Source organism: Leopardus geoffroyi, chromosome C1 (genome assembly GCF_018350155.1).
Source record: "Leopardus geoffroyi isolate Oge1 chromosome C1, O.geoffroyi_Oge1_pat1.0, whole genome shotgun sequence".
In the NCBI taxonomy this organism is placed as follows: domain Eukaryota; kingdom Metazoa; phylum Chordata; class Mammalia; order Carnivora; family Felidae; genus Leopardus; species Leopardus geoffroyi.
In genome coordinates, this window is record NC_059328.1 from 127575817 (window position 1) to 127601975 (window position 26159).

At 37.7% G+C, this 26159-nt stretch overlaps 1 protein-coding gene across 1 annotated transcript in view; it reads right to left on the minus strand.

The window, feature by feature from the left end:
* Nucleotides 1-26159, minus strand: part of MCM6 (minichromosome maintenance complex component 6) — a 40094-nt gene that overhangs the window by 8221 nt on the left and 5714 nt on the right. Inside the window, exons 3-14 of the mRNA XM_045479665.1 lie at nucleotides 23184-23294; nucleotides 21781-22030; nucleotides 18243-18408; nucleotides 17815-17960; nucleotides 16758-16908; nucleotides 13484-13625; nucleotides 9115-9256; nucleotides 7641-7748; nucleotides 6445-6600; nucleotides 4375-4503; nucleotides 2041-2202; nucleotides 253-388 (exon numbers count right to left, since the gene is read on the minus strand). Of these exons, the coding sequence (XP_045335621.1) occupies nucleotides 253-388; nucleotides 2041-2202; nucleotides 4375-4503; nucleotides 6445-6600; nucleotides 7641-7748; nucleotides 9115-9256; nucleotides 13484-13625; nucleotides 16758-16908; nucleotides 17815-17960; nucleotides 18243-18408; nucleotides 21781-22030; nucleotides 23184-23294 (1799 nt within the window). The remainder of the gene's footprint in view (nucleotides 1-252; nucleotides 389-2040; nucleotides 2203-4374; nucleotides 4504-6444; nucleotides 6601-7640; nucleotides 7749-9114; nucleotides 9257-13483; nucleotides 13626-16757; nucleotides 16909-17814; nucleotides 17961-18242; nucleotides 18409-21780; nucleotides 22031-23183; nucleotides 23295-26159) is intronic.

Sequence of the window (26159 nt, forward strand, 5' to 3'; positions counted from 1 at the left end):
AACAAATCAGGCCAGGGAATTAAGTTCACTGTCACCATTTTGGTGTATTTTCTTTCAATCTTTCACGCATAGATATTCTATATAAATTATTTAATTGTATTTTACCTTGTAAACAGTTAGTACAATTCAATATCCATTTTTTCCCTTTTGCTATACAGACTTCAAAACCATCAACAAGTGCACTTTTACCATAATATCTCAGAGAACACTTTAGTTCTTAACTCCAGAACAGTAAATGAACAAGTATCTCACCATTGATGCCATCTGGGCCCTCATCTACCTCCATCTGGGCCTCTTCTTCTTGATCTAGGTTGACATCAGGTGTTTCTACACGGATGATTGACTTATTCAGTAACCTGAAAGCTTCCTTCACATGTTTAGGCTGGACCTAAACCAATCAAGATGAAGTAAATCAGAAAGTCAGTCTTCTTGATATACCAAACAGATTCTCTCCTTACCAAATCATAGTGGCATTTTAATTTTTCTCACACTCTCCCTCTCTCACACACACATAAAATACGTGATAACACCGTAAGTTCACCAGAATGGCTTAAAAGGACCAACAATATATGGTATTGGAAATAATGTAGAACAACTTTCATTCACTGCTGGTGGGAATATAAATTGATACAACCACTAAAGGAAAACCATTTTGGCAGTCTTTACTGATCTGAACACACATATAACCTCTGACCCTTGAACAGAAATGTACACACACATATATGCCATACAGACCAAAAGACATGTATCATAAGAACCCAAACTGGAAACTATCCAAATGTCCATTAACAGAAGAATGGGTGAGTCATTGTGATTTATTGACAGAATATTACACAGCACAAAAATGGAAAAACTAGTATTACATAAAACTCAGATGATATTTTATAGTTTTAATTCTGTATGAAAAAAACAGACACAAGGGGGAACATATTCTAGGACTGCATTTATACAAAGTAATCCTTAGATCTTTAAGGTTATCATTAAACCCTCACTTCTGTGATCAAATAATCTTTGACAAAGGTGCCAAGCCCATACCTTGGGGAATGGATAGTCTCTTCAACAAATGTTACTGGGCAAACTGGATATCTTTTATGATAAAGAATGAAGTTAGACCCCTGCCTGACATCACATACAAAATTAACTCAAAATAGTTTGAAGACCTAAAACTATAAAACATTATGTAAGAAAACACAGGAAAAAAGCCTCAGGACACTGGATTTGATAATAGTGTCAAAAGCACAGGCAACAAACAAAAGCACAGGCAACAAAGCACAGGCAACAACAAAAACTTCTGAGCATCAAGGGAAACAATCAACAGAGTAAAAAAGGCAATCTACAGAATGGGAGAACTTATCTGCACATTATAAATTTGATAAGGGATTAATATTCAAAACACAGAGAATACCCATGTTTACCACAGCATTAATCACAACAGCCAAGAGGTGGAAGCAACCCAAATGCCCATTGATGGATCAATGGATAAACAAAATGTGGTACACAGCATCCCCCTTATTCTCAGGGATTATGTTCCAAGACCCCAGTGGATGCATAAACCATAGATAGTACTTAATCTTACATATACTGTTTTTCTTATTCATACATACGTCTGATAAAGTTTAATTTATAAATTAGGTACAGTAAGAACTTAACAATAATTAATAAAATAGAACAGTTACAGCAATGTACTTAATAAAAGTTATGTGAATGTGGTGTCTCTCAAAATAACACTGCATTGTACTCACCCTTCTTTTGATGAGATGATGTAGCTTTAGGCTACTATTGACTTTCTGACAATACTTCAGGAGAATCATCTACCTATTAATGGTAACTCACCTCTATATGTACTCCATAACCCGGGAGATGATTATTTCATTATATTAATCAAACTAAATTCAATAAATACTTCACAGCAACCTTCTTCAAGGGAGAAATCCCAGCACTGTGTATCTTATCTCAACAGTATATCAAAGATAAAAACATGCTTATAAACCAATAAATCAATTTCTCTTTCCTCCCATTATGTTAAAGTGACTTTGATACCTCATCACAGCAGTGCATTCGAGCCATTGCTTCAGAGAGACGGATCATGCTCTCAAGTTGTCGCACTGTAATCCTCCATGAAGACTTGATTACTCCAGACCCATCCCTCTGGCGGAGACGTTTATATTGTTCCACAATGAAGTCCTCTGACTCTTTAGAAATCTGTTTCAGAACATCACTGAAGTCAGGGCTTTTCTACTTGATGGGAGTGGCATTAAATGTAAGTTTAAGAGCCTTCCAGGTAGAGACACTTTGGGGAAGTGAGAGGGTCAAAACTTTGAAGTCAATGACAATTAATACTGAAATGCCTTTCAAAAGAAACTAAGGACACCTGTGAATTTCATATACTAATTTTATGAAGAGGAAGAGAACACGGTTAGTATTTAAGCAAATGCCATTTTTTGTTATTTTTTTTAATGTTTATTTTTGAGAGAGAGAGAGAGAGACAGAGTGTGAGCAGGGGAGGGGCAGAGAGAGGGAGACACAGAATCCAAAGCAGGCTCTAGGCTCTGAACTGTCAGCACAGAGCTCGACATGGGGCTCAAATCCATAAACCGCAAGATCATGACCTTAGTCGAAGTCGGATGCTTAACTGAGCCACCCAGGTGCCCCGCAAATGCCATTTCTAAGATACATAGCAAGCTGAAGCTATGTATCTATGTATCTATGTATGAAGCTAAGTGGAAAAGGATGTAATGTCTTTTAAATTTGTTGAATAATAACAACAAAGTAAGAATACTAAAAGAATACTCAGTTTTTCAGAGTAAGGAACTCAGCCTATTAAAGAAGCATGCCAAGGTCACAGAGGGATGAGTATACAGTCTAGAGAACAAAAGCCTCTTTACACATATGTATCCAATAACCCTTGGTTTTAAATTTTTTTTTTTTTTCAACGTTTATTTATTTTTGGGACAGAGAGAGAAAGAGCATGAACGGGGGAGGGGCAGAGAGAGAGGGAGACACAGAATCGGAAACAGGCTCCAGGCTCTGAGCCATCAGCCCAGAGCCTGACGTGGGGCTCGAACTCACGGACCACGAGATCGTGACCTGGCTGAAGTCGGACGCTTAACCGACTGTGCCACCCAGGCGCCCCAACCCTTGGTTTTAAATGCCTCATTAAGCTTTTTTTTTTTAAATTTTTTTTTTTAACATTTTTATTTATTTTTGAGACAGAGAGAGACAGAGCATGAATGGGGGAGGGGCAGAGAGAGAAGGAGACACAGAATCGGAAGCAGGCTCCAGGCTCTGAGCCATCAGCCCAGAGCCCGACACGGGGCTCGAACTCACGGACCGTGAGATCGTGACCTGAGCTGAAGTCAGACGCTCAACCGACTGAGCCACCCAGGCGCCCCTCATTAAGCTTTTTTAATGACAGTGAAAATCAATCTCAATATTATGGATAATCAGTGAAGTGACAGATAACTAAATCCTTTGGGTAAAGTCCCAAAAGTTGAGCCAGAAAATAGTGTAAAAATCTCATCCAGAATCAAATTTTTTTCTTTTTGTATTCTACTTTAGGAAAATGTCAAACAAAACAAATTTCGAAATTTACTTTAAAAATGAATGTCCTGGATCTAGTACAGATTCAACTCAATAAACATCAATTACTGTAAAATATTAATCCACATTAATCACAATGACCTAAAGGAATCCAAACTTTTCCTCAAAGAAAGATCCAAGTAGACTACTGACTTAAGCTCATACAATTTTAAGATACTTAGGAATAAGGGGGCACCTGGGTGGCTCAGTAGGTTAAGCACCGACTTCAGCTCAGGTCATGATCTCATAGTTCATGAGTTTGAGCCCCATGTCGGGCCCTGTGCTGACAGCTCAGAGCCTGGAGCCTGCTTCGGAGCCTGTGTCTCTTTCTCTCTCAAAAATAAAATAAAAACATTAAAAAAAAGATTCTTAGGAATAATGACTGAAATAAAAGTACATCCTATTTTATTTGGTTATTCAAAATTCTTCACCCATTAAAAATCCACGCACCGCCCCCCACCCCAACTTTCTAAGTAGGCTCAATGCCCAGCGTGGAGCCCAATGCAGGGCTTGAACTCACAACCTCAGATCAAGACCTGAGCCAAGATCAAGAGTTGGATGCTTAACCGACTGAGCCACCCAGGCGAATCCCCCCCCCCCATCAAAATCCTTTTATTAGCACTCAACAAAAGAAAATTTTTAGAAAATTCCCTCTTCTTAACTCTCTGAAGAAACATTGTTCTCAAAACAAAACCCTCAAAAAGAAAAAACCAAACAAGTATAGGTTAATTTCCATAGAACCCTATTATGCCCTATTAAATGCCGTACTCCAGTACAAAAGGACGAGTTAGTTACCTTGGGTTTAAACTGTCTTGCAAAGAGAAGATACCTCCTGATATCATCAAGGGAATAGACACGATCAATTGAATCCTCAATTCTTGAATGCAAGTCTACTATACGTCTGGCAATAGCATAATCTGTAACCTAATTCAAAAGAAGAAAATCACTTTGATCAGTCACAACGATATCCACTTCAGATTATCCCTGGCATTAATAATTTATAGCTAAAAACAAGCTCTAATATGCCACTGAAACATGTATTAACGGGTACCAAGTTTCTGAGCAAAGTTTGGTACAGTTTCATTTCAAATCTAGGAAGTTTAATGCGTACCTTTGCCCTACTCTAAGAATATTCCTGAAGGAATTGACTGACTTTAATAACAATAGCAGAATTAAGTTTTTAGGGTACCCGGTGTATGCCAGGCACTGTTGCCCTAAGTGTGCCTGGAAGCATTAATTCATGTAACCCTCACAAAAATCTTATTAATTGGTAATATTATCTCCATTTTACAGGTATGTAAATTGAGACCCAGAGAGGTAAAGTGCCTTGTCTGACATCACAGTAAGTAATGGAGCCATGATTTGAACAGTCTAGCTTCAGAGTCTGTGCTCTTAGTCACAGTATTATATTGCTGCTTGTGAACAGATAATCATTACAGGATTGTTATTAACATTGAAAAAAAAACACTAAAAATATGGAATTTACTCTCATACGGTACACAAAAAAAGGCAAAGATATATAAAAAAAAATGTTAATAAGTGCATAAAGGGTACATGGGTGTTACATGCACAATTCTATTTCTTAAAACTTCTGTAAGCTTGAAATTATTTCCAATTAAAAAACTTCAAAAACTATCTTAATGAACCATTCACAAACAAAAATATATGAAAATCAGACACTCCCTGGGAATGCAAGCTGATGCAGCCACTCTGGAAAACAGTATGGAAGTTCTTCAAAAAACTAAAAATAGAACTACCCTACAACCCAGCAATTGCACTACTAGGCATTTACTCAAGGGATACAGGTGTGCTGTTTCGAAGGGACACATGTACTCCCATGTTTATAGCAGCATTATCAACAATAGCCAAAATATGGCAAGAGCCCAAATGTCCATCAATAGATGAATGGATAAAGAAGATGTGGTATATATATACAATGGAGTATTACTCGGCAATCAAAAAGAATGAAATCTTGCCATTTGCAACTATGTGGATGGAACTGAAGGGTATAATGCTAAGTGAAATCAGTCAGGGAAGACAAAAATCCTATGACTTCACTCATATGAGGACTTTAAGAGGCAAAACAGATGAACGTAAGGGAAGGGAAACAAAAATAATATAAAAACAGGGAGGGGGACAAAACAGAAGAGACTCATAAATATGGAGAACAAACTAAGGGTTACTGGAGGGGTTGTGGGAGGGGGGATGGGCTAAAGGGTAAGGGGCACTAAGGAATCTACTCTTGAAATCATTGTTGCACTATATGCTAACTAATTTGGATGTAAATTAAAAAAAAATTAAATTAAAAAAAAAAAAAAAAAAAAAAAGAAAGAAAATCAGACACTCCCAGCTATGAGTGAGGGTAAAGACAGGGAAGGGGGAGGATTAGGTTAGAGAGAGAGAGGGAGAGAGAATCCCAAGCAGGCTACAAGCTCAGCACAGAGCCTGATGTGGGGCTTGAACTCAGAATCATGAGATCATGACCTGAGCCAAAATCAAGAGTTAGACGCTTAACCAATTGAGCCACCCAGGGCCTCCAGCAAAAAATTCTAATAAAAATCTTAAAGAGTGTGGCTGGGAGTTAGCTGTCAAGTTTTTTTTATTTCTTGATAATTAAAAAAATAGTAATGAAACAACAAAACTCCATATTCCTCAACATAATTAAGTGGAACTAACAACTCAAATGACTTTATTTTGATTTGCTCAATAAACCTTTTGCCCAACCCTGTAGCATTCTGAAAGAAATGAAAGTCAGTGCAAGTAAATGCACCAGCTGTTCAGAAGTACATGCTGCAGCCTAGTCTCCTTCAATTACTCAAACTGGAAATAACAAAGGAAGCCCACAGTGACACTTCACACGGTTACCTCATTACATTCATCCACAAGTATAAAGAAGAGATCAAATCGGGACATGATGGGAGCTGACAAATTTATATTTTGTTTCAACGATTTTGATCTGTCATAGTGTCCACTGATTGGGTTTGCTGCTGCCAAAATGGATGTCCTGGCATTCAGAGTAGCCTGAGCACAAAAGAAATCATTGTCACAGGTTTAAAAAGACATTTGGAATGGCTAATAAACATAGGACAAATGCTCAATCTTACTCATAATAAACTGAACGCAAACCAAAATACCTTAAGTAAGACATCATTTTTTACCTACTGAATCATCAAAATTAAAGCCTGATAATGTACAGCAAACAGGCACTCCCACATAAGGTGGTGGTATGACATACACACACTTTAAAGCCAGTAATTTCTTGTTAGGAATTTATCTTGCAGTTAGGTACAGGAAGATGTGTGTTCAAGGATATTTACTACAATATGGCTTGTAATCAAAGGCTGAAAATGACCAAATGTCACTCTATAGAAGGCTAATGAGCCAAAATGAGGAACAAAGACTTGAAAACCATGTGGTAATAAAAACACTAAAATGGATCTAATATATGCTGGCATAGACAGATTGCCAAAATAAAATTATGAAGTTAAATGAGCAAGGAAGTAAACTGTATGTATTATGCTTATTTATGTATGAAAAATTCCTGAAAGAACTTAACTTCAATATATACTCTGAATATTTACTGGTGATAGGAGTTGCAGGGGAAGATTTCGTCTTTTAATTTATATTTTACTGTAGCGCTTTAATTTTCCTTACCTACTTGGATGCATTACTTTTATTTACAAAGTTTAGTTTCTCTCTAATGTTGGTTACAATATTATGCTTATTATTTTCTTTTAAATAATCTATTGAGTTTGATTATTTTTGTTACAACTGGAAGCATGCACTGTCAAAAGAAAATAGAAGCTTTGTGGAAAATTTGAGGAGTAAAATGCTAAAAATTTCATCAGTACTTCCTCTACTTTCTGTGATAGTAAAACATTTTCAAAATACCCTAAAAAGCGCCTATAATTTGGATTAATAATCCTCAGGGCTATGTGTCCCATTTCAACGATCAGCATTTCATGTTGAATAATGCATTTTATTCTAGTGAACATCTCTAGAACTACACTAATATTTAAGGCTAAGGCATGATGCAGCACAACAGAGGTGGACACACATACCTTCACTCCTGCTTTAGTGATGGAGATGGTCTGCTGTTCCATAGCTTCGTGAATAGCAACTTGATCCCGCACATCCATCTTATCAAATTCATCAATACAACATACACCCTTGTAACCAAACAAATCTAGCATAAGAAACTGCCTTTGAGATGTTTTGAAATGGCAAGATATACTTGAAATGGCAAGTATAAATTTAAGTTTGTTACCAGAAACCTTTCCATTCTCTAAACAACTCTAAGATACGTAAGTAAGCAACTTTTTTTAAACTAATTTTTTAAACTTTTTATTTGAAAGAGAGAGAATACACATGAGCAGGGAGAGGAGCAGAGGGAGAGAGAGAGAATCTTAAGCAGGCTCCATGCTCAGCACAGAGTCTGAAGAGGGGCTCAATCCCCTGACACTGGGATCATGACCTGACCCGAAGTCAGGAGTTGGACACTCAACTGAATGAGTCACCCAGGTGCCCCAGTAAGTAAGCAATCTTAATTTCCTCTGCTAGAGTAGGATAGTTCAACAGATTACAGAGTTAGAAGGAATCATATACTTTGACCCATTTTAAACTATGAGCAAGATTAAAAACATAGTTACTGGGGTGCCTGGGAAGCTCAGTTGGTTGAGTGTCCAAGTCTTGATTTTGGCGTAGGTCATGATCTCCCGTTTTTTTAAGCTTGAGCCCCACACTGGGCTCCACACTATTAGGATTCTCTCTTTCTCCCTCTCTGCCCCTCCTCAACTTGTGTTTTTTTTATCTCTCTCTCAATAAATAAACTTAAAAAAAAACAACAACAAAAAAACCCTACAGTTACTTATTGCATTTTTATTCAACACCAAAATCTTGTGTAAACCTCTAGGTCAAATATTCTGGGTCCCCTCAGCATTGATTTTAGGCTGAGGAAATGAAGGGTAAAGTTGCAATTACAAATGTGTATCTACACCTTATATGCCTTCACAGATCTAACAGATCTATGTCAAATACACGTAAAAGGCAACAAACATACTCATAGAGGTGTCACTGTCTGGAAAGGAAAAAATGCTGGGAATTACTAATCACAGCAAACACACATGCTCAGGGCAGGCAACACATTCTAGAGAAGCTCAGAAAGTGATTAATGAGGAAAAGATCAATGAAATTCTAGATTAATAAAACTGATTTACTAAAAATGGCTTTTTAAAAGTTTATTTTGAGAGAGCCCATGCATGTGAGGGGAGAGGCAGAGAGAGAGAAAGGGAGAAGAGAATGCCAAGCAGGTTCCACACTGTCAGCCCAGAGCCCAATGCAGGGCTTGATCCCACAAACTGTGAGATAATGATCTGAGCTGAAATCAAGAGTTGGACCCTCACCGACTGAGCCACCCAGGCACCCTAAAAATAGCTTTTTAAAAGGCTATTTTCTTAATAGAAACTTACAGGCATTTAATGATAGGGTAGGGGCTATTCTGATTTCTTTATATCCAAAAGTATAAAATGTCCTTACATTATCAGCCAGCATCAAAGCTCCAGCTTCAATGACAAATTCATGAGATTCTTCATCTCTCACAACAGCTGCTGTTAAGCCAGCAGCACTGGATGCTTTGCCACTGGTGTAGACAGCTCTGGGGCTGAACTCCTCCACATGCCTGTTCAAGGTTATCATATTCATTAATACATACTACAAAGCATCCTTTCTAGAAATGTCAGCTGACAGGGTTTATGTCAATCAAGAATTTATTATTTCTTAACATTTGAGAAAGGCATTAGCATAAACAATTCATAAAGACATATATCACAGACTAAACAGAACGCCTTATCTCCTTTGGCCTTTTTAATCAATTTAAATCCATTCCTATCAAATTGGAAAATGAAGTTCATACATGACAAAAACACCATTTTAAAGGAAGCCTTTAATAATAAACAGTAAACATTTTGGCAACAATAATCTATTCGAAGGCTCTGCACTTAAGAAACAAAAAAAGACAAAACTAGATGTGAGACTTATTCCAAAAATGCAAGGCTGGTTTAATACCTAAAATCAGTAACATGCCGTATCAACAGAATAAAGAACTATCTTGACAGAAGCAGAAAAAGCATGTGACAAAATCTAATACCCTTTCATTATAAAAACTCAACAAACTAGAAATAGAAGAGAATTTCCCACAACTTAAAAAGGGTATCTCTGAAAACCCACAGCTAACATCATACTTGGTCAAAGGTGAATGCTTTCTCTCTAAAATCTAGAACAAGACACAGATGTTCACTCTTGCTGTATCTATTCAACATTATACTGAAAGGTCTAGCCAGGGCAACTGGGAAAGAAAAAAGGGCACCTAGATTTAAAAGGAAGAACAGCTATCACTATTTGCAGATAACATGAGCTTGTAGATACAAAATCCTAGGGAATCTACTAAAACAGAATGAGTTCTTGCAAGGCTGAAAGATAAGAGATCAACAGTCTATTGTATTTCTATACACTTATAGTGAACAACCCAAAAATGAAAATAAGAAAATAGTTTTCCATTTACGATAGCATCAAAAAGAATTAAAATACTTATGAACAAACTTAACAAGAGAAGCACAAGCTTATACCATGAAAACTAAAAAACACTGTTCAAAAAAATTAAAACCTAAATAAATGGAAAGACATCCGATGTTTACAGATGAGAAGACTTAATATTGTTAAAAAGATAATTTACCTCAAATTGATCTACAGTTTAATGCAATCTCTATTAATGTCACAACTAGCTTCTTTGTAGAAACTCACAAAGCTGATCCTAAAACTCTTGATCCTAAAACTCAAGGCACCCAGAATAGCCAAAACAATCTGAAAAAGAACAATTAGTTGGAGGACTCACACTTCCTGATTTTTATTATTTATTTATTTTTGAGAGAGAGAGAGAGAGAGAGACAGAGACAGAGACAGAGAGAGAGAACATGTACATGTGAGCAAGGGAGAGGGGCAGAGGGAGAGAGGGAGAATCCCAAGCAGGTTCTTCATTGAGCATGGAGCTCCAACGTGGGGCTCGATACCATGACTCTGAGATCATAACCTGAGTCAAAATCAAGAGTTGGAAACTCAAATGACTGAGACAGCCAGGCAGCCCTCATACTTCCTGATTTTATTTTTTTTAATGTTTATTTTTACTTTTATTTTTGAGAGAGAGAGAGAGAATGCATGTGAGCAGGGGAGGGGCAAAGAAGGGGTTGGGGGGGGCGGAACAGAGGATCTGAAACAGGCTTTGTGCTGACAGCACAGAACTCACAAACCTATGAGATCATGCCCTGAGGTGAAGTTGGACACTTAACTGACTGAGCCACTCAGGCACCCCACACTTTCTGATTTTAGGACTTACTACAAAACTACAGTAGTCAAGATAGTGTGGTATTGGCCTAAAGAGAGACATAGAGATTATGAAATATAACTGTGAGTCTAGAAATAAACCCTCATATTTATAGTCAACTGATTTTCAACAAGGGTCCCAAAACATTTCAGTAAGGCATAAGAATAGTCTTGGCGTTCAAATACCTGGATATCCACATGCAAAAGAATAAAGTTGAACCCCTGTCTCACATTATGTACAAAAACTAACTCAAAATGGATCAAGGACCTAAATTTTAAGAACTAAAATTATCCCCAAGAATTACAAGCAGGGACTTGAACAGTTAGTTGCACATCAATGTTCATAGCAGCATTATTCACAATAGCCCAAAGGTGGAAACAACAAAAGGTGATAAATACATCAATAAATTATTATTATTCAGTCTTAAAAAGGAAGGAAATTCTAAGACATTCTACAACATGGGTGACCCCTGAATATTATGCTCAGTGAAATAAACCAGTCACAAAAGGACAAATACTGTATGATTCCATGTATATGAGGGACCTAGAATAATCAAATTTAGAGACAGAAAGTAGAATGATGGGGTGCCTGGGTGGCTCAGCTGGTTGAGTGTCTGACTCAATTTTAGCTCAGGTCATGATCTCATGGTTCGTGGGTTTGAGTCCCACATCAGGCTTTGTGCTGACATCGAGGAGCCTGTTTGGGATTCTCGCTCTCCTTTTTTCTCTGCCCCTCCCCCACTTGCATGCACACACGTGCGCGTGCCCTCTCTCTCTCTCTCTCTCTCAATAAATAAACAAACTTAAAAAAAAATGGTGGGTTGCTAGGGGCTGGGACAGGGGGTAAATGTGGAATTACTGTTCAATGCAAACAGATTTTCAGTTTGGGAGATGAAAGAGTTCTACAGATGGATGGTAGTGATGACTGCACAACTTGAATGTACTTAATGCCACTGAAATGTACAAGTAAAAATGTTTAAGAATGGCCAATGTGATGCATATTTTGCAATAAAAAAAGGCGAAAACTTACATATAGCAGCATTGGCTTATAAAAGCCAAAGCAGAAACAATCCAAATGCCCATTAACTGATAAACAGATAATTAAATGTGGTACATACATATGATAGAACATTAGGCAATAAAAGGAAATTAAGTATTGGCATGCTCCAACATGGCTAAACCTTGAAAACATTATGCTAGGCAGAAGCAGCCAGTCACAATGAATCACACGGTATATGATTCCATTTACCGGAAATGTCCAGATAGAGACACTAAAGCAGATTAGTGATTGCCTATGCCTAGGGAGGAGAATGAAGACTGACTGCTAGAGGATATAAGATTTCTTTTTGGGTAATGAAAATGTTGTAAACTTAGTTTAGTAATGGTCATACAACTCTGTGAATATACTAAAACCACTGAATTAATTGTACACTTTAAAAGGGCAAATTTTATGATATGGAAATTATATTGCAATAAAGATACTTAAAAAATCCACTAGATATAAAGGCTATTTCTGTCTAAGATAATCATGTATAATACAATTCTGTTACCAGCAGCAACATTGTAGCACATCTTTTTATGGTGGTGGAGAGGAGATGGGAGCAGAGGAAATGAAAAGAATCCCTTTTAACATAAGACTATTATTTTCAAATCTAGAGCCCAGTCCTTGATACACATGAAGAAAATACTTAGTTATAAAATCCCAAACTAAAAATGGCCTATGTTCTAGAATAAATTACTGAAATAAATAAAGGAAAAGCAGCTTGATAACAGTATGAAGAGCACATGCTTTGCAGTCACATACATCCAAGTTCTAATACTCATGGCTCAGAAGTCTCTTGTTAGCTATGAGAAGTTGGGTGATTTATTAAGTTTCAGAGAACTTCTGTTTGCCTCCCTGAAAAAAGAGGATAATATCACATGCCTGTCTGGGTGCTGCTAGGATAAGAGAATGCATATATATGTATACAGCACCAAGAACACACCAGGTGTTTCAAAACTGGTTTGGTATTATTTTGACCTCTAAGTTTCTTAAAAGTTTGAAAGTAAGCAAGTATTTGCTATAGCTTCTAAAAATAAGCAAAAATTGCTAAAGCAGTACACATGCTGATACGGTTAGCATAACGGGTCTATCCTTGTTGCACTACTATTGGAAAGCGTGTCCTATTTAAGAACCTTAAAGATGTTTGTATTCTTAGTCTCGACAATCCTATGTCTAGGGATTTTCACAAAGGAAACAAACAAAATAAAAAATTTATATAAATCATGATGTTCATGGTATTAATATCCATAATTGTTAAATGAAGCAAACTAGGAAAATAATTTTCTAAGTTGCAGTACACCAACAAAAGACAACTGTGAAAATAAAGAAACATGGAAAAATATTTACAGTAAATTAAAAATACGTATGCTGTGATTTATAACCGTGAAAATACATATTCATGTATCTAAAGACTTAGAATTAAAAGAATTCTAAATAGAATTAAAATTACAGGCAATTTTTCCCTATTCTAAATAGGCAAACACTTACTTGAGAAACTGGCTCTTAGCTGTACTTGGGTCACCAACAATGCAAACATTTATGTCCCCTCGAAGGGAGGTTCCTTCCCCTGTTGTCTTTGGAACACCACCAAAGAGCATCAGGAGGACACCCCGTTTTACTTCATCGTTGCCTAAAACAAAAACACAAGGTATTTTTCAACATGAGATTAAACAATTTCATAACAAATTACAGGTTTACCAACCGAAAGAGCAGAAAAGAGCTGAAGTAAAGCCTAAGATGAACTAAAAATATTATGGCTTCTAACCTTGGTTCTCGCTTTATGAATTCAAAGTCACCTAACCACTGTCCAATGTCTCTGTACCAAAGATGTCACAGATGCTTATGCCTGCCACCATCCCAAGAGCCCTTGTTTGTTTGCAAGTCCTACTTCCTACACAGTCTTTCCTGATGTAGTACTTCTCAAATAACTATCTCCATAAACTATGTCCACCACAGCACACTGCACTTGCTAGATCTTGCCCCTTACCTATTTAGCCCATCCCACCTCCCATACCCCTCCAGTAACCCTCTGTTTGTTCTCCATATTTAAGAGTCTCTTCTGTTTTGTCCCCCTCCCTGTTTTTATATTATTTTTGCTTCCCTTCCCTTATGTTCATCTGTTTTGTCTCTTCAAGTCCTCATATGAGTGAAATCATGATTTTTGTCTTTCTCTAATTTCACTTAGCATAATACCCTTCAGTTCCATCCACATAGTTGCAAATGGCAAGATTTCATTCTTTTTGATTGCCGAGTAATACTCCATTGTATATACATATACACTACATCTTCTTTATCCATTCATCCATCGATGGACATTTGGGCTCTTTCCATACTTTGGCTATTGTCGATAGTGCTGCTATAAACATGGGAGTGCATGTGTCCCTTCGAAACAGCACACCTGTATCCCTTGGATGAATACAATACCTAGTAGTGCAATTGCTGGGTCACTGCACTTGCTAGATCTTTCTAATGGCAGGTCTTGCTATTCTATCAAGAGTTTGAGGAAATGGTCCATGATTTACTTCTTTTGTATCGCCAACACTGAACAGTGAATATAAATACATGCTAACTGGACTGCTATGGATGAGATAAGATGCTGAATGTGATTTATGGCCACTTCTACAAGCCATTTATGACTCCAATATAAGAAGGAAATGTATAGTAAAAAACCTGGATCTTCAGAAAAGTGCTTCAGAAAAGTGCTTCAAAAAATGGGTTAAAAGACCCATTTTTGTGTGCTAATTATTACGACTTTTTGTGAATTCTATCAACAAAGTGCTGGCACATTTACACAAATCACCCTTTAAAGGCAGAAAAAATCCATTCCACAAATAAAACTCTGACTTATGGTCTATGAAACAAGTGTGTTAGGAGGTGTTGTGGTTTTTAAATAGTCCACAAATTCTTTGATGCTTCTCATTTGAAAATGGAGCTTACTTCTCCTTTCCTTAGGAGTGGCTGGACTTAATAACTTGTTTCTAAAAAGATAGCATATAGTGAAGTAAAGGTGTGCAACTTCTGATACTAGGTCCCAAAAAGCATTTTTTTGTTTTAAATGTTTATTTATTTTTGAGAGAGAGACAGAGACAGGCAGAGAAGGACACAAAGAATCTGAAGCAGGGCTCGAACTCATGAACCGCAAGATCATGACCTGAGCCAAAGTCAGACGTTCAATTGACTGAGCTGTCCAGGCGCCCCCAGAGAAGCATCCTACTTCCTCCCTGCTTTGCCCTCGATGCACACTCTGGAAGAAGCCAGCTGCTGCGTGGTGAGAACAAACAGCCCCGTGGAAGAGATTCATGTAGCAAGGAATTACAGTTTCCAGTTAAAAACTAGCACTAACAGGTAAGACCTTCTAAGTGGATCTTTCAGTCAAGTTTTCAGATGACTACAGCCCTAGCTGATGTCTTAGCTGTATCCTTAGGAAAGACTGAGCCAGAAACACTCAACCAGAACCACCTAACTGACCCATAGACTGTATGAGAAACTGTTTCTTTTTTGAAGCCACTAACTTTTGGGGTAATTTGTAATGCAAAAATAGATTAACTTCTGGGGGGGGAGGAGTGGAGCTAAATAGAAATTTTGACACCTACTCAATTAAGGGAGGACACTCTAAAATCCATAGAGGATTATTAACATAGAGGGTATCAGTTCAATTTCATTGGTCAAATATTTAGATAGAAAAAAAAAGGTTACTTTTAAATAGTTAAAAATATATACCTAAGACAAATACCCATAATCTTTTATCAGTTCCTGCCCTAACTCCAATTCAGTATGAAAGGATGGAAAAAACATGGGTAAAGCACGAAGCTTAAAAATTAGTCATATCCTGGGATGCCTGGGTGGCTCAGTCAGTTAAGCGGCCGACTTTGGCTCAGGTCATGATCTCACGGTTTGTGAGTTCAAGCTCTGCATCGGGTTCTGTGCTGGCAGCTCAGAGCCTAGAGCCACTTCAGATTCTCTGTCTCCCTCTCTCTCTGCCCCTCCCCTACTCGACTCTGTGTCTCTGTCTCTCAAAAATAAACATTAAAAACAAAATTTTTTTTAATTTAGTCATATCCTTCAACATATAAAGGGAATTAAATGATGGTGAGCAATTAGCAACCAAGAGCCAAAAAAACACAAAGAAACCACCAAAGGTACAGACATAGTACATGTAACCAAGAAACATGAAATCTCCTCAAAAATTAAACAAACAAAAATCAGGATATTAATCTAGTATTTTGGAATATACTTAAGTACATTTCTGCCCTAAAGCCAGAAAAAGAAGCCTAAATGACCTTTTATTCTTTTTTAAAAATCATGCTAACACATACATACACAAAATTTACCATTCCAATAATTTTTTAAGTGTGTAATTCAGTGGAATGAAGTACACCCACTATGTTTTATAACCACCACCCTTATCCATTTCTAGAACTTGTCATCATCCCCAACAGAAACTTTATCCATGAAACACTAACTCCCCAATATCCTCCCCCAACAGGTAACCTCTTTCTACTTTGTATCTCTATGAACTTGCCTATTCTAGGCACCGCATTTTAAGTGGAATCATTTTGTCCTTTTGTAGATGACTTTTTAACATCCCTTGTAAGTCTACCAAAAAAACCTTTTGATCTGATTTATGTGCTGTAAGAAATCACTTATTGCTGTTTTTAAAAAAAATTTAAATTCCAGTAGAGTTAAACATACAGTAGTTATTGCTGCTTTTTAATCATCATCTTGATTTCAAGTTTATGTGACAAGTGGAAGGCACTCTTACCATGAATAGTAGGGAACAGGCTGGTACAGAGATTGTGGTACAGATTTTTATCCTGACTCATTTCAAACACTTTCTCCCACTCCTTCACTGTCATTTGGTTCTTAATGCTCTCAGCCGTCTGTTCCTCATCTCGGAGCTCTTTTCCTCCAAACTGAGAGGTGGAGAAAGGAAAAATACTTGCATGGAAACAAAGTAAAGTGAAAGAGCTTCACTACAAACAAAAAATAGCCTGGGAGGTCAACTTCAGGATCTGTTGACTATAAAAGTTTGCAGAAAAAATCCCCATATTATTAAGGCTTAAGTTAATCAAGATATTGAAGAGTTTGTCATTTGTCCAATGAATTACAAACAAAAAAGCTACCACTGTTTTGTATTGTTATCTAAATGAATTGGAATGCTCAAAAGATAAACCATAATAAAATGTTAATCACTGATATGAAGATGAAAATGAAGTAAGAGAGTATTATATTCACCCCTCTTGCAATGCTGTACTAGTTTCCAAACTTTTTCTCATTGTTTTCCCACTCAGGACATAGAATCAAGTTCTACAGAACTATAATACCAGGAATCCACACAAAGAGCAAGTTAAAACAAAATTATCCCATAGGTAATTCATATCAATGCTCTTAAAGCACAGAGCTCTTAAACATGAAAACAAAAAGACTTTTCCTCAAGATCAGAAAGACATGAAAAAATCTGGTTTTAAAACTAAAGAATCATGGGGTGCCTGGGTGGCTCAGTGGGTTAAGTGTCTGACTCTTGATTTTGGCACAGGACATGATCTCACGGTTCATGGGTTTGAGCCCTGAGTCGGGCTCCACACTGACCATGCAGAGCCTGCTTGGGATTCTCTCTCTCTGCTCCTCCCCAGTTCATGTGTGTGCATGCATGTGTGTGTTCTCTCTCAAGAGAAATAAATTTAATAAATAAATAAAACTAAAAAACCAAACCACCCTGCTCCCCTTTAACAGTGACTAGATAATTCAGTAGTTTCAGAAGCCTATACTGTGGCAGCCCCACGGGAGGTCTTTCTCAATCTTGCCATTGTAAGACTCACCCTTGGGTTGGTGGGTGCAACACAGCAGGCAAGAAAGACCAGCCTGTATGAAAGGTCCCTAACACCAAGAGCCCGGAGTCCTCGAATGCCTTCCGTTTCATATCCATCAACACCACTTACACGGGAATTAGTTTCAGCGCGTGCTCCTGAAAGAATGAATGATAGTTTGTTTTACAGCTCAAATACCAAAAGTGCTGAGAATCAAAATTGCTTAAAAAAACAAAACCTATAAATCCAAAGATTTCATTTAGGCTTTGAAATTTTTCAGAGCAGTGCTTTTTGTAGCAAAATTAATTTGTCTCTATTCTTATACTTCCTTGCTCACCCTCTGATTGGTAGCCAAAAATAAGAAAAGAAAGATTCGAGAAGCTAAATGTTCTGCAGTTTAGGTAATGAGAATTGTTAAATGTGAGCTAAAGATTACTGACCTGGTATGCTAAGCTTAGAGACATCAGGCACAACAATCAATGTCCCTGTAAAGTCACACTTGTCACCAGCTTGAGCTGACTCCACAGCTTCAGCTCTCAAGATCACTTCTAAACTTCGGGGGATACTCCCTCGAGGAAGCTCAGCTTGGGTCTCTTGAATACGAACCTATAACAAAACAAATAAATGGCTAAGAATGAGAAGAGATTATCTTTCAAATGTCATATAATCTAAATTAATGCCACAAATATTGACAAATAGTGATGTATTCCAAACTCTCACCGTTTGCAGACTTTTGACATTTGCCAAAATTCATCTTAAAAATTCTCTACCCCGGGGGAGAGAGGAAAATGGGTGATGGGCACTGAGGAGGGCACTTGTTGGGATGAGCACTGGGTGTTGAATGTAGATGAACCATGGGAATCTACCCCAAAAACCAAGAGCACACTTTACACACTGTACGTTAGCCAATTTGACAATAAACTATGTTAAAAAAAAAAAAACAAAAAAAAAAAAACCAACTCTATCCTGCAACTCCAATCCGAAGCAGGCTTCAGGCGGGTTCTGCCCCTAATGCGGGGCTCAAACTCACAAACTTCGTGATCATGACCTGAGCCGAAGTCAGATACTTAACCAATTGAGCCACCCAGGTGCTCCTAAAAACTTCACTTTTAGTACACTTATCATGATGAACTCTGAGTAATATGTGGAACTGCTCAATCACTATATTGTATACCTCAAACTAATATCACACTATATGTTAAATATACTGGAATTAAAATAATAAAAAATTAAAAAAATTAAAACTTCACTTTTACTTTCATTAAAAAAATTTTTCCAGGGGGTGCCTGGGTGGCTCAGTCAGTAAGCATCCGACTCTTGATTTCAGCTCAGGTCATGATCTCACGGTTTGTGAGTTTGAGCCCCACATTGGGCTCTGCGCACTGATCACAGGGCCTGCTTGGGATTCTGTCTCCCTCTTTCTCTGACCCTCCTCTGCTCTCTCTCTCTCAAGAAATAAACCGGGGCACCTGGGTGGCTCAGTCGGTTGAGCGTCCGACTTCGGCTCAGGTCATGATCTCGCGGTCCGTGAGTTTGAGCCCCGCGTCGGGCTCTGTGCTAACAGCTCAGAGACTGGAGCCTGTTTCAGATTCTGTGTCTCCTTCTCTCTCTGACCCTCCCCCATTCATGCTCTGTCTCTCTCTGTCTCAAAAATAAAAATAAAACGTTAAAAAAAAAAATTAAAAAAATTAAAAAAACATTTTTCTGAGGTGCCTTGGTGGCTCAGTCGGTTGAGTGTCAGCCTTTGGCTCAGGTCATGCGTGATTTCAGTTTGTGGGTTCAAGCCCCATGATGGGCTCTGCACAAACAACTCAGAGTGTGGAGCCTGCTTGTAATTTGGTGTCTCCCTCTCTCTCTGCCCTTCCACCACTTGAGCGCACATGCACTCTCTCACTCAAAAATAAACATTAAAAAAAAAAAAAAAAAAAAACTCTAAAAAATTTTTTGCTCCTCCTTGTCCTGACTATGTAGTTAAATATCTGCTCTGTTCCATCTTCCTCCAAATTTTCAGGGAAATATTATGAAAAATTTCACTTACTCAGGGCGCTTGGGTGGCTCAGTCAGTTGAGCGACTGACTTCAGGTCATTCATGATCTCATGGCTTGTGGGTTCGAGCCCCATATCGGGCTCTGTGCTAACAACTCACAGCCTGGAGCCTGCTTCTGATTCTCCCTCTCTCTCTCTGCCCCTTCCCTGCTCATGCTCTCTCTCCTTCAAAAGTAAACATTTAAAAAAATTAAAAAAAAAAAATTCACATACTCTATACACTCCACCTCAACACTACCTTTTTTTTTTTTTAAGTTTATTTGAGAGAGAGGGAGAGCACGCAGGCTCAAACGGAGGAGGGGCAGAGAGAGAAGAGAAAAAGGGAATTCCAAGCAGGCTCCAGACTCAGCTCAGATCATGACACAGGGCTTGATCGATCTCACAATCCTGAGATCATGACCTGAGCTGAAATCAAGAGTCAGTCACCCAACTGACTGAGTCACCCAGCCAGGCACCCCAACACTACTGTCAATATTACTTAGACACACACATATTTTTACCGTATTATTTGAAAAATGCATAAAAATCAAAATACTTCACCCCTATTTTAGCATTCATCTCCTAAGAGTAAAGACATCCTATATAACCACAGAATCTTTACCATACCAAGAAAATTAAGTAATATTTAATTCCATAAAATCTATTATCTAGACCATCCTTAAATTTCCTCAATTGTGAATAATGTCCTTTATTATAACTGTTTTTTGTTTTTTCTTTTTTTTTAAAAAAAAATTTTTTTTTTCAACGTTTATTTATTTTTGGGACAGAGAGAGACAGAGCATGAACAGGGGAGGGGCAGAGAGAGAGGGAGACACAGAACCGGAAACAGGCTCCAGGCTCTGAGCCATCAGCCCAGAGCCTGACGCGGGGCTCGAACTCACGGACCGCGAGATCGTGACCTGGCTGAAGTCGGACGCTTAACCGACTGTGCCACCCAGGCGCCCCTGTTTTTTGTTTTTCCAAACCAAGACCTAATCTAGATTTATACTTTATATTTGGCTATGTTCTTTTTCAAACACTAAACACCCCTTACCCAAAGTTGTTGGTGGAGTATGTGCTTCATATAAACTAAGTAACAGACTGATGCTACACTAAATAAGGGATAAAAACTGAAGTTAATATTAATTATTTTAGTGTGGTACTCATTCCCTCATGCTTGAGTGCTTGAGCAGCTGCACCTTTTCTTTTCCTTTGCCTATCACAGAGTTACTAAGTCCTGTACAGATCTGAGACATGCGCCCCCTGCAACCTCATTCGTATTGCTACCATCCAACTCTTGCCCAGGTAACTACAACTATCTCATTATTAGTTTGTTGTTATATGCCATACATCAATGTCCCATTAATCTACCTTTAAAAAAGAAAGGTTCACATATATTCCCCTTTTTTATCAAGAAAGGTCTGAACTTCCCAACCTGAGATTTTAAGGCTCTGCGTACCTACATGCTTCACACCAAATCATCCTTCAGATGATCTCCAATTTGGCTCCTCTATTTCAATCATGATAATCCTCACTGCCATCAATAAACATGTCCATTTTCGCCTGTCCTTTTATTCATGCCTCCCTCCCTCCTAACCATCAACTTGAGAGTGTATCTAACAAGTTTCCACTTCTTCAAAGTTTTAACACTAGCCCATCATCATCATCATCATCATCATCATCGTTTACTATTTATTCTCTCACAAAATATTCTGTCATAGTCTGAAGGAGCTTCCAATCCAAGTTATTAAAGTTTAAGACACATTTATACATTGATAATTGAAATCGGCATTAAGAGTTTTGGGTTTAAATCTGTAGTCACATATAATGATCTTCCACTTACGTAAAAACTGAATTTAACATTGCCTAAATAAGCTTGTAACAACTGCCATGTGCCTAGAAGTGAATTATTAGCATAGACTGAATCTGAAACAAACAGAAGTTAAAAAATACCTTTTGAAAATCAACAAATCTCGATTTATTTGTATCCAGCAAGAATCTCCTTCTGTTGGCACAAACTGGATTTCGGCAGATGTTCGGCTGTGTGTACTTGAACTGCTGTTCTACATCCTTGATCACTGTCTGACAGTCCAAGCACAAAAATGTTCCACTCACAAGCTCTGGGTGAACTGGATGAGTCCGTACCACCTGCCCACTGATGCGAGTGAGCAAACCAATTCTGGATGAGGTAAGTTCTCGAATTCTGTTTAAAGACAGATGTACCATTAGTAAATATTGTAAATATTCATTTTCAACCTAAGAAATATTTCCATTTTAATGACAGGGTATTCAATGATAATTATGATAAAAACAAAAAAACAAAAAATACTAAATAAACAAATAAATAAATGGAAAGAAGGAATTCTTTGCAGATTCTTCTCCAAGAATGATTTAGTCAATGTGCCTATTCCTAAATTACACAATGCTTATGTATTCACAGCAAAATACACAAATATGAAAAAGTAAATAAAGGACACCAAAGAAATGAAATTACAATTATAAAACAAGATGATCCCATTTTATATGCAAATATATTTTTTGCTTACCTACTATTTCTAAATAAGCTGTATTAGTCTCATAGTAATCATACAAAAGACCTCAGCAACTCAGTTCAGAAACACTTCCTTTACCTCACAAACTCATTTTATATTAAATAACTTGGCCACTTTACAAGTAATTTTCAGCAGTTTAAGTTTTCAAAATATCACTTCAATTTCTTCCACTGTATTTACTCTTTAAATAACTGCTAAAGGGGGGCGCCTGGGTGGCTCAGTTGGTTAAACATCCGACTTCAGCTCAGGTCATGATCTCGCGGTCCATGAGTTCAAGCCCCGCGTCGGGCTCTGGGCTGATGGCTCAGAGCCTGGAGCCTGCTTCCGATTCTGTGTCTCCCTCTCTCTCTGCCCCTCCCCCGTTCATGCTCTGTCTCTCTCTGTCTCAAAAATAAATAAAAACGTTAAAAAAAAAATTAAAAAAAAATAAAAAAATAAAAAAAATAAATCACTGCTAAAGGGAAAAAATGTTTTTAAAGTTACGCCATTTAAGCTCTGACAAAATTTTTCAAAGATTCATGAAATTCTCTAGACTATTTTCAGTTTTCTTATTTTCTCACTTGATTGATTTCCCCCCAAATGTCCCCTGCAAGATGTCCTGAAATATGACAATCCCCAGAAACTGCTTTAACTTACTTTCCATTTCATCTCCCTAGAAAAATGATTTCTCCAAAACCAAACTTTATAGATAACTGAACCTAACTCTTTACATATAGAAGACTACCACCTCCCTACTTTTCTAACCATTAAGTGATGTGTATACTGTTTGGTGAATTCCTTTCCTTTCAAAGAAGAGTCTCTTACTTGTGTCTGGTAGGTAGGTCTTGGAATGCAACATAAAAATCCTTGGCAAGAGGAATCTCTTTTCGGTCTTTGACAAAGGTTTTCAAGGCCCGACATAGGTAAGGGTAAACTCTGAAAAACAAACAAATAAAAATCACATGACATCTTCAAGAGGCCTACCAAGGCCCCCTTTACCTTTCATGCTTGCAAACAGCTAAGACTAAGCAATTTCACCTGGTTACAACCAAGCCTTAAAATTTAACTATGCAGGACACTTCTATCATCTACTCTAGGTCTATGAGTGTCTTCCAATCCTCTCCTAGCCCAACAAATAGATCTAAGACAACAGAAACACCAACGATAAAATCCTATACCCAAATACCTACTATCTTTATTTTATTTTGTTGTTGTTGTTTTGTTTGTTTTATTTTAAATCCAGTATAGTTTACATACAGTGTAATATTAGTTTCAGGTGTACAATACAGTGATTCAACACTTCCATACAACACCCGGTGCTCATCACAAGTGCACTCCTTAATCCCCATCACCTATTTCACCCGTTGCCCCATCCACCTCCCCTCTGATAGCCATCAGTTTGTTCAGTATAGTTAAGAGTGTGTTTCTTGGTTTGTATCTCTCTCTTTTTTCTTTGGTACAATTACATATTTAAAAAAAAATAAAGACAGCAAGGGCCAGCAACTTAAGAATAGAACAAACCAGACTAAAATTATTTCATATCCAATCCCAAAAAGTTCCTGAACTTAATTTCTTGTAGATTAAGAGATAAGGGAATTATAACAAATAAATTCAGCTTCATTATTCAATTGTGAACAGAGCTACAATATTTCATGCAATCTCTATTGACATGACTGACCCTAAGGAGGAAAATGATAAGGCATTATTATCACATTTCAACTGAATACATATTTATGTACACCAGCTTTTGTTTGTTTGTTTCATATATTAAAAAATTACAGTCCCTTAAGGAAGAAATGCCACAATAAATCAAAGACCTTTTAACCCACAGTAAGGAAACATAACAAAGCCATTATGAATGATGCAGCAGGTTTAGGAAAATGAAAGGTACTATTAAATATGACAGGCTGTCACAAGAGAAATAGTAATCAATGTAATCATAGCAATAAAATAATATTTGTATTTTGTTTCTTTCAAGGAGTTAAAATAACGGACATCTTTTCTAAGTTAACAATTTCAAATAATATGACAAAAATAATAAAAACGAAGATAAAAATCTCTAAATCTGAAGCATATTAAAATTATTTAGGGGCGCCTGGGTGGCGCAGTCGGTTAAGCGTCCGACTTCAGCCAGGTCACGATCTCGCAGTCCGTGAGTTCGAGCCCCGCGTCAGGCTCTGGGCTGATGGCTCAGAGCCTGGAGCCTGTTTCCGATTCTGTGTCTCCCTCTCTCTCTGCCCCTCCCCCGTTCATGCTCTGTCTCTCTCTGTCCCCAAAATAAATAAACGTTGAAAAAAAAAAATTAAAAAAAAAAATTATTTAAAGTCTGCTCTACATGCTTTTGTCTTTCTTAAAATTCTGAGATAATTGCATTTGTATTCTTTTTTCTTTCCTGTGCATGATTATGTTCTTTCTTTTTATAATCTACTATTCTTTTTTTTCCCTTAACTTGCTTTATTTTTTATTTTCTTAAATTTACATCCAAATTAGTTAGCATATAGTGCAACAATGATTTCAGGAGTAGATTCCTTAGTGCCCCTTACCCATTTAGCTCATCCCCCACTCCCACAACCCCTCCAGTAACCCTCAGTTTGTTCTCCATATTTATGAGTCTCTTCTGTTTTGTCCCCCTCCCTGTTTTTATATTATTTTTGTTTCCCTTCCCTTATGTTCATCTGTTTTGTCTCTTAAAGTCCTTATATGAGTGAAGTCATAGGATTTGTCTTTCTCTGAATAATTTCACTTAGCATAATACCCTCTAGTATCCACGTAGAGGATCCACATGGATCCACGTTCCATCCACGTAGTTGCAAATGGCAAGATTTCACTCTTTTTGATTGCCGACTAATACTCCATTGTATATATATATAACACATCTTCTTTATCCATTCATCCATCAGTGGACATTTGGGCTCTTTCCATACTTTGGCTATTGTTGATAGTGCTGCTATAAACATGGGGGTGCATGTGTCCCTTCGAAACAACACACCTATATCCCTTGGATAAATGCCTAGTAGAGCAATTGCTAGGTCGTAGGGTAGTTCTATTTTTAGTTTTTTGAGGAACTTCCATACTGTTTTCCAGAGTGGCTGCACCAGCTTGCATTCCCATCTACTATCTTTAAATAATCATTTGGCACCCACAGTACAGGCCACTCCTCTGTCCAAGATGACTATACCTAAACAATCTTGGTGGTTTACAATCTAGCAACACGGCCTCCCGTTTGGTGTCAAGGCCTAGTATATTTTTCTAGGTTTAATTCTTGATTGAAAAATGGACGAGAGGAGCAATATGTGTATGGACATGAGAGCAAACTGGCACTAACAATCCACTTGACTGGTTAGACTGAAGTGTGTATGTCCTCTTGAGGTAGGTTCCCAGTAGCTGTTGCAGCTTGGTTTGTTTCAATAGTGGGATCTGAAGTCCTCTGAAAAATAAGCTTCTTCCTTTCTTTTTCCTTCCTTCCTTCCTCCTTTCCTTCCCCCTTTCCCTTTCCTTTCCTTTCCTTCATTCCTTTCTTTCATGTTTATTTATTTTGAGAGAGAGAGAGAGAGAGAGTTGTACATGTGCGCAAACAAGGGAGGGGCAAAGAGAATTCCAAGCAGGCTCCACACTGTCAGCACAGAGCCCAATGTGGGGCTCAATCTCGCAAATGGTGAGATAATGACCTGAGCCAAGATCAAGAATTGGATGCTTCTGGGAACCTGGGTGGCTCAGTTGGTTAAGGGGCTCACTTTGGCTCAGGTCATGATCTCATGGTTCATAAGTTTGAGCCCCATATCAGGTGCTCTGCTGTCAGCA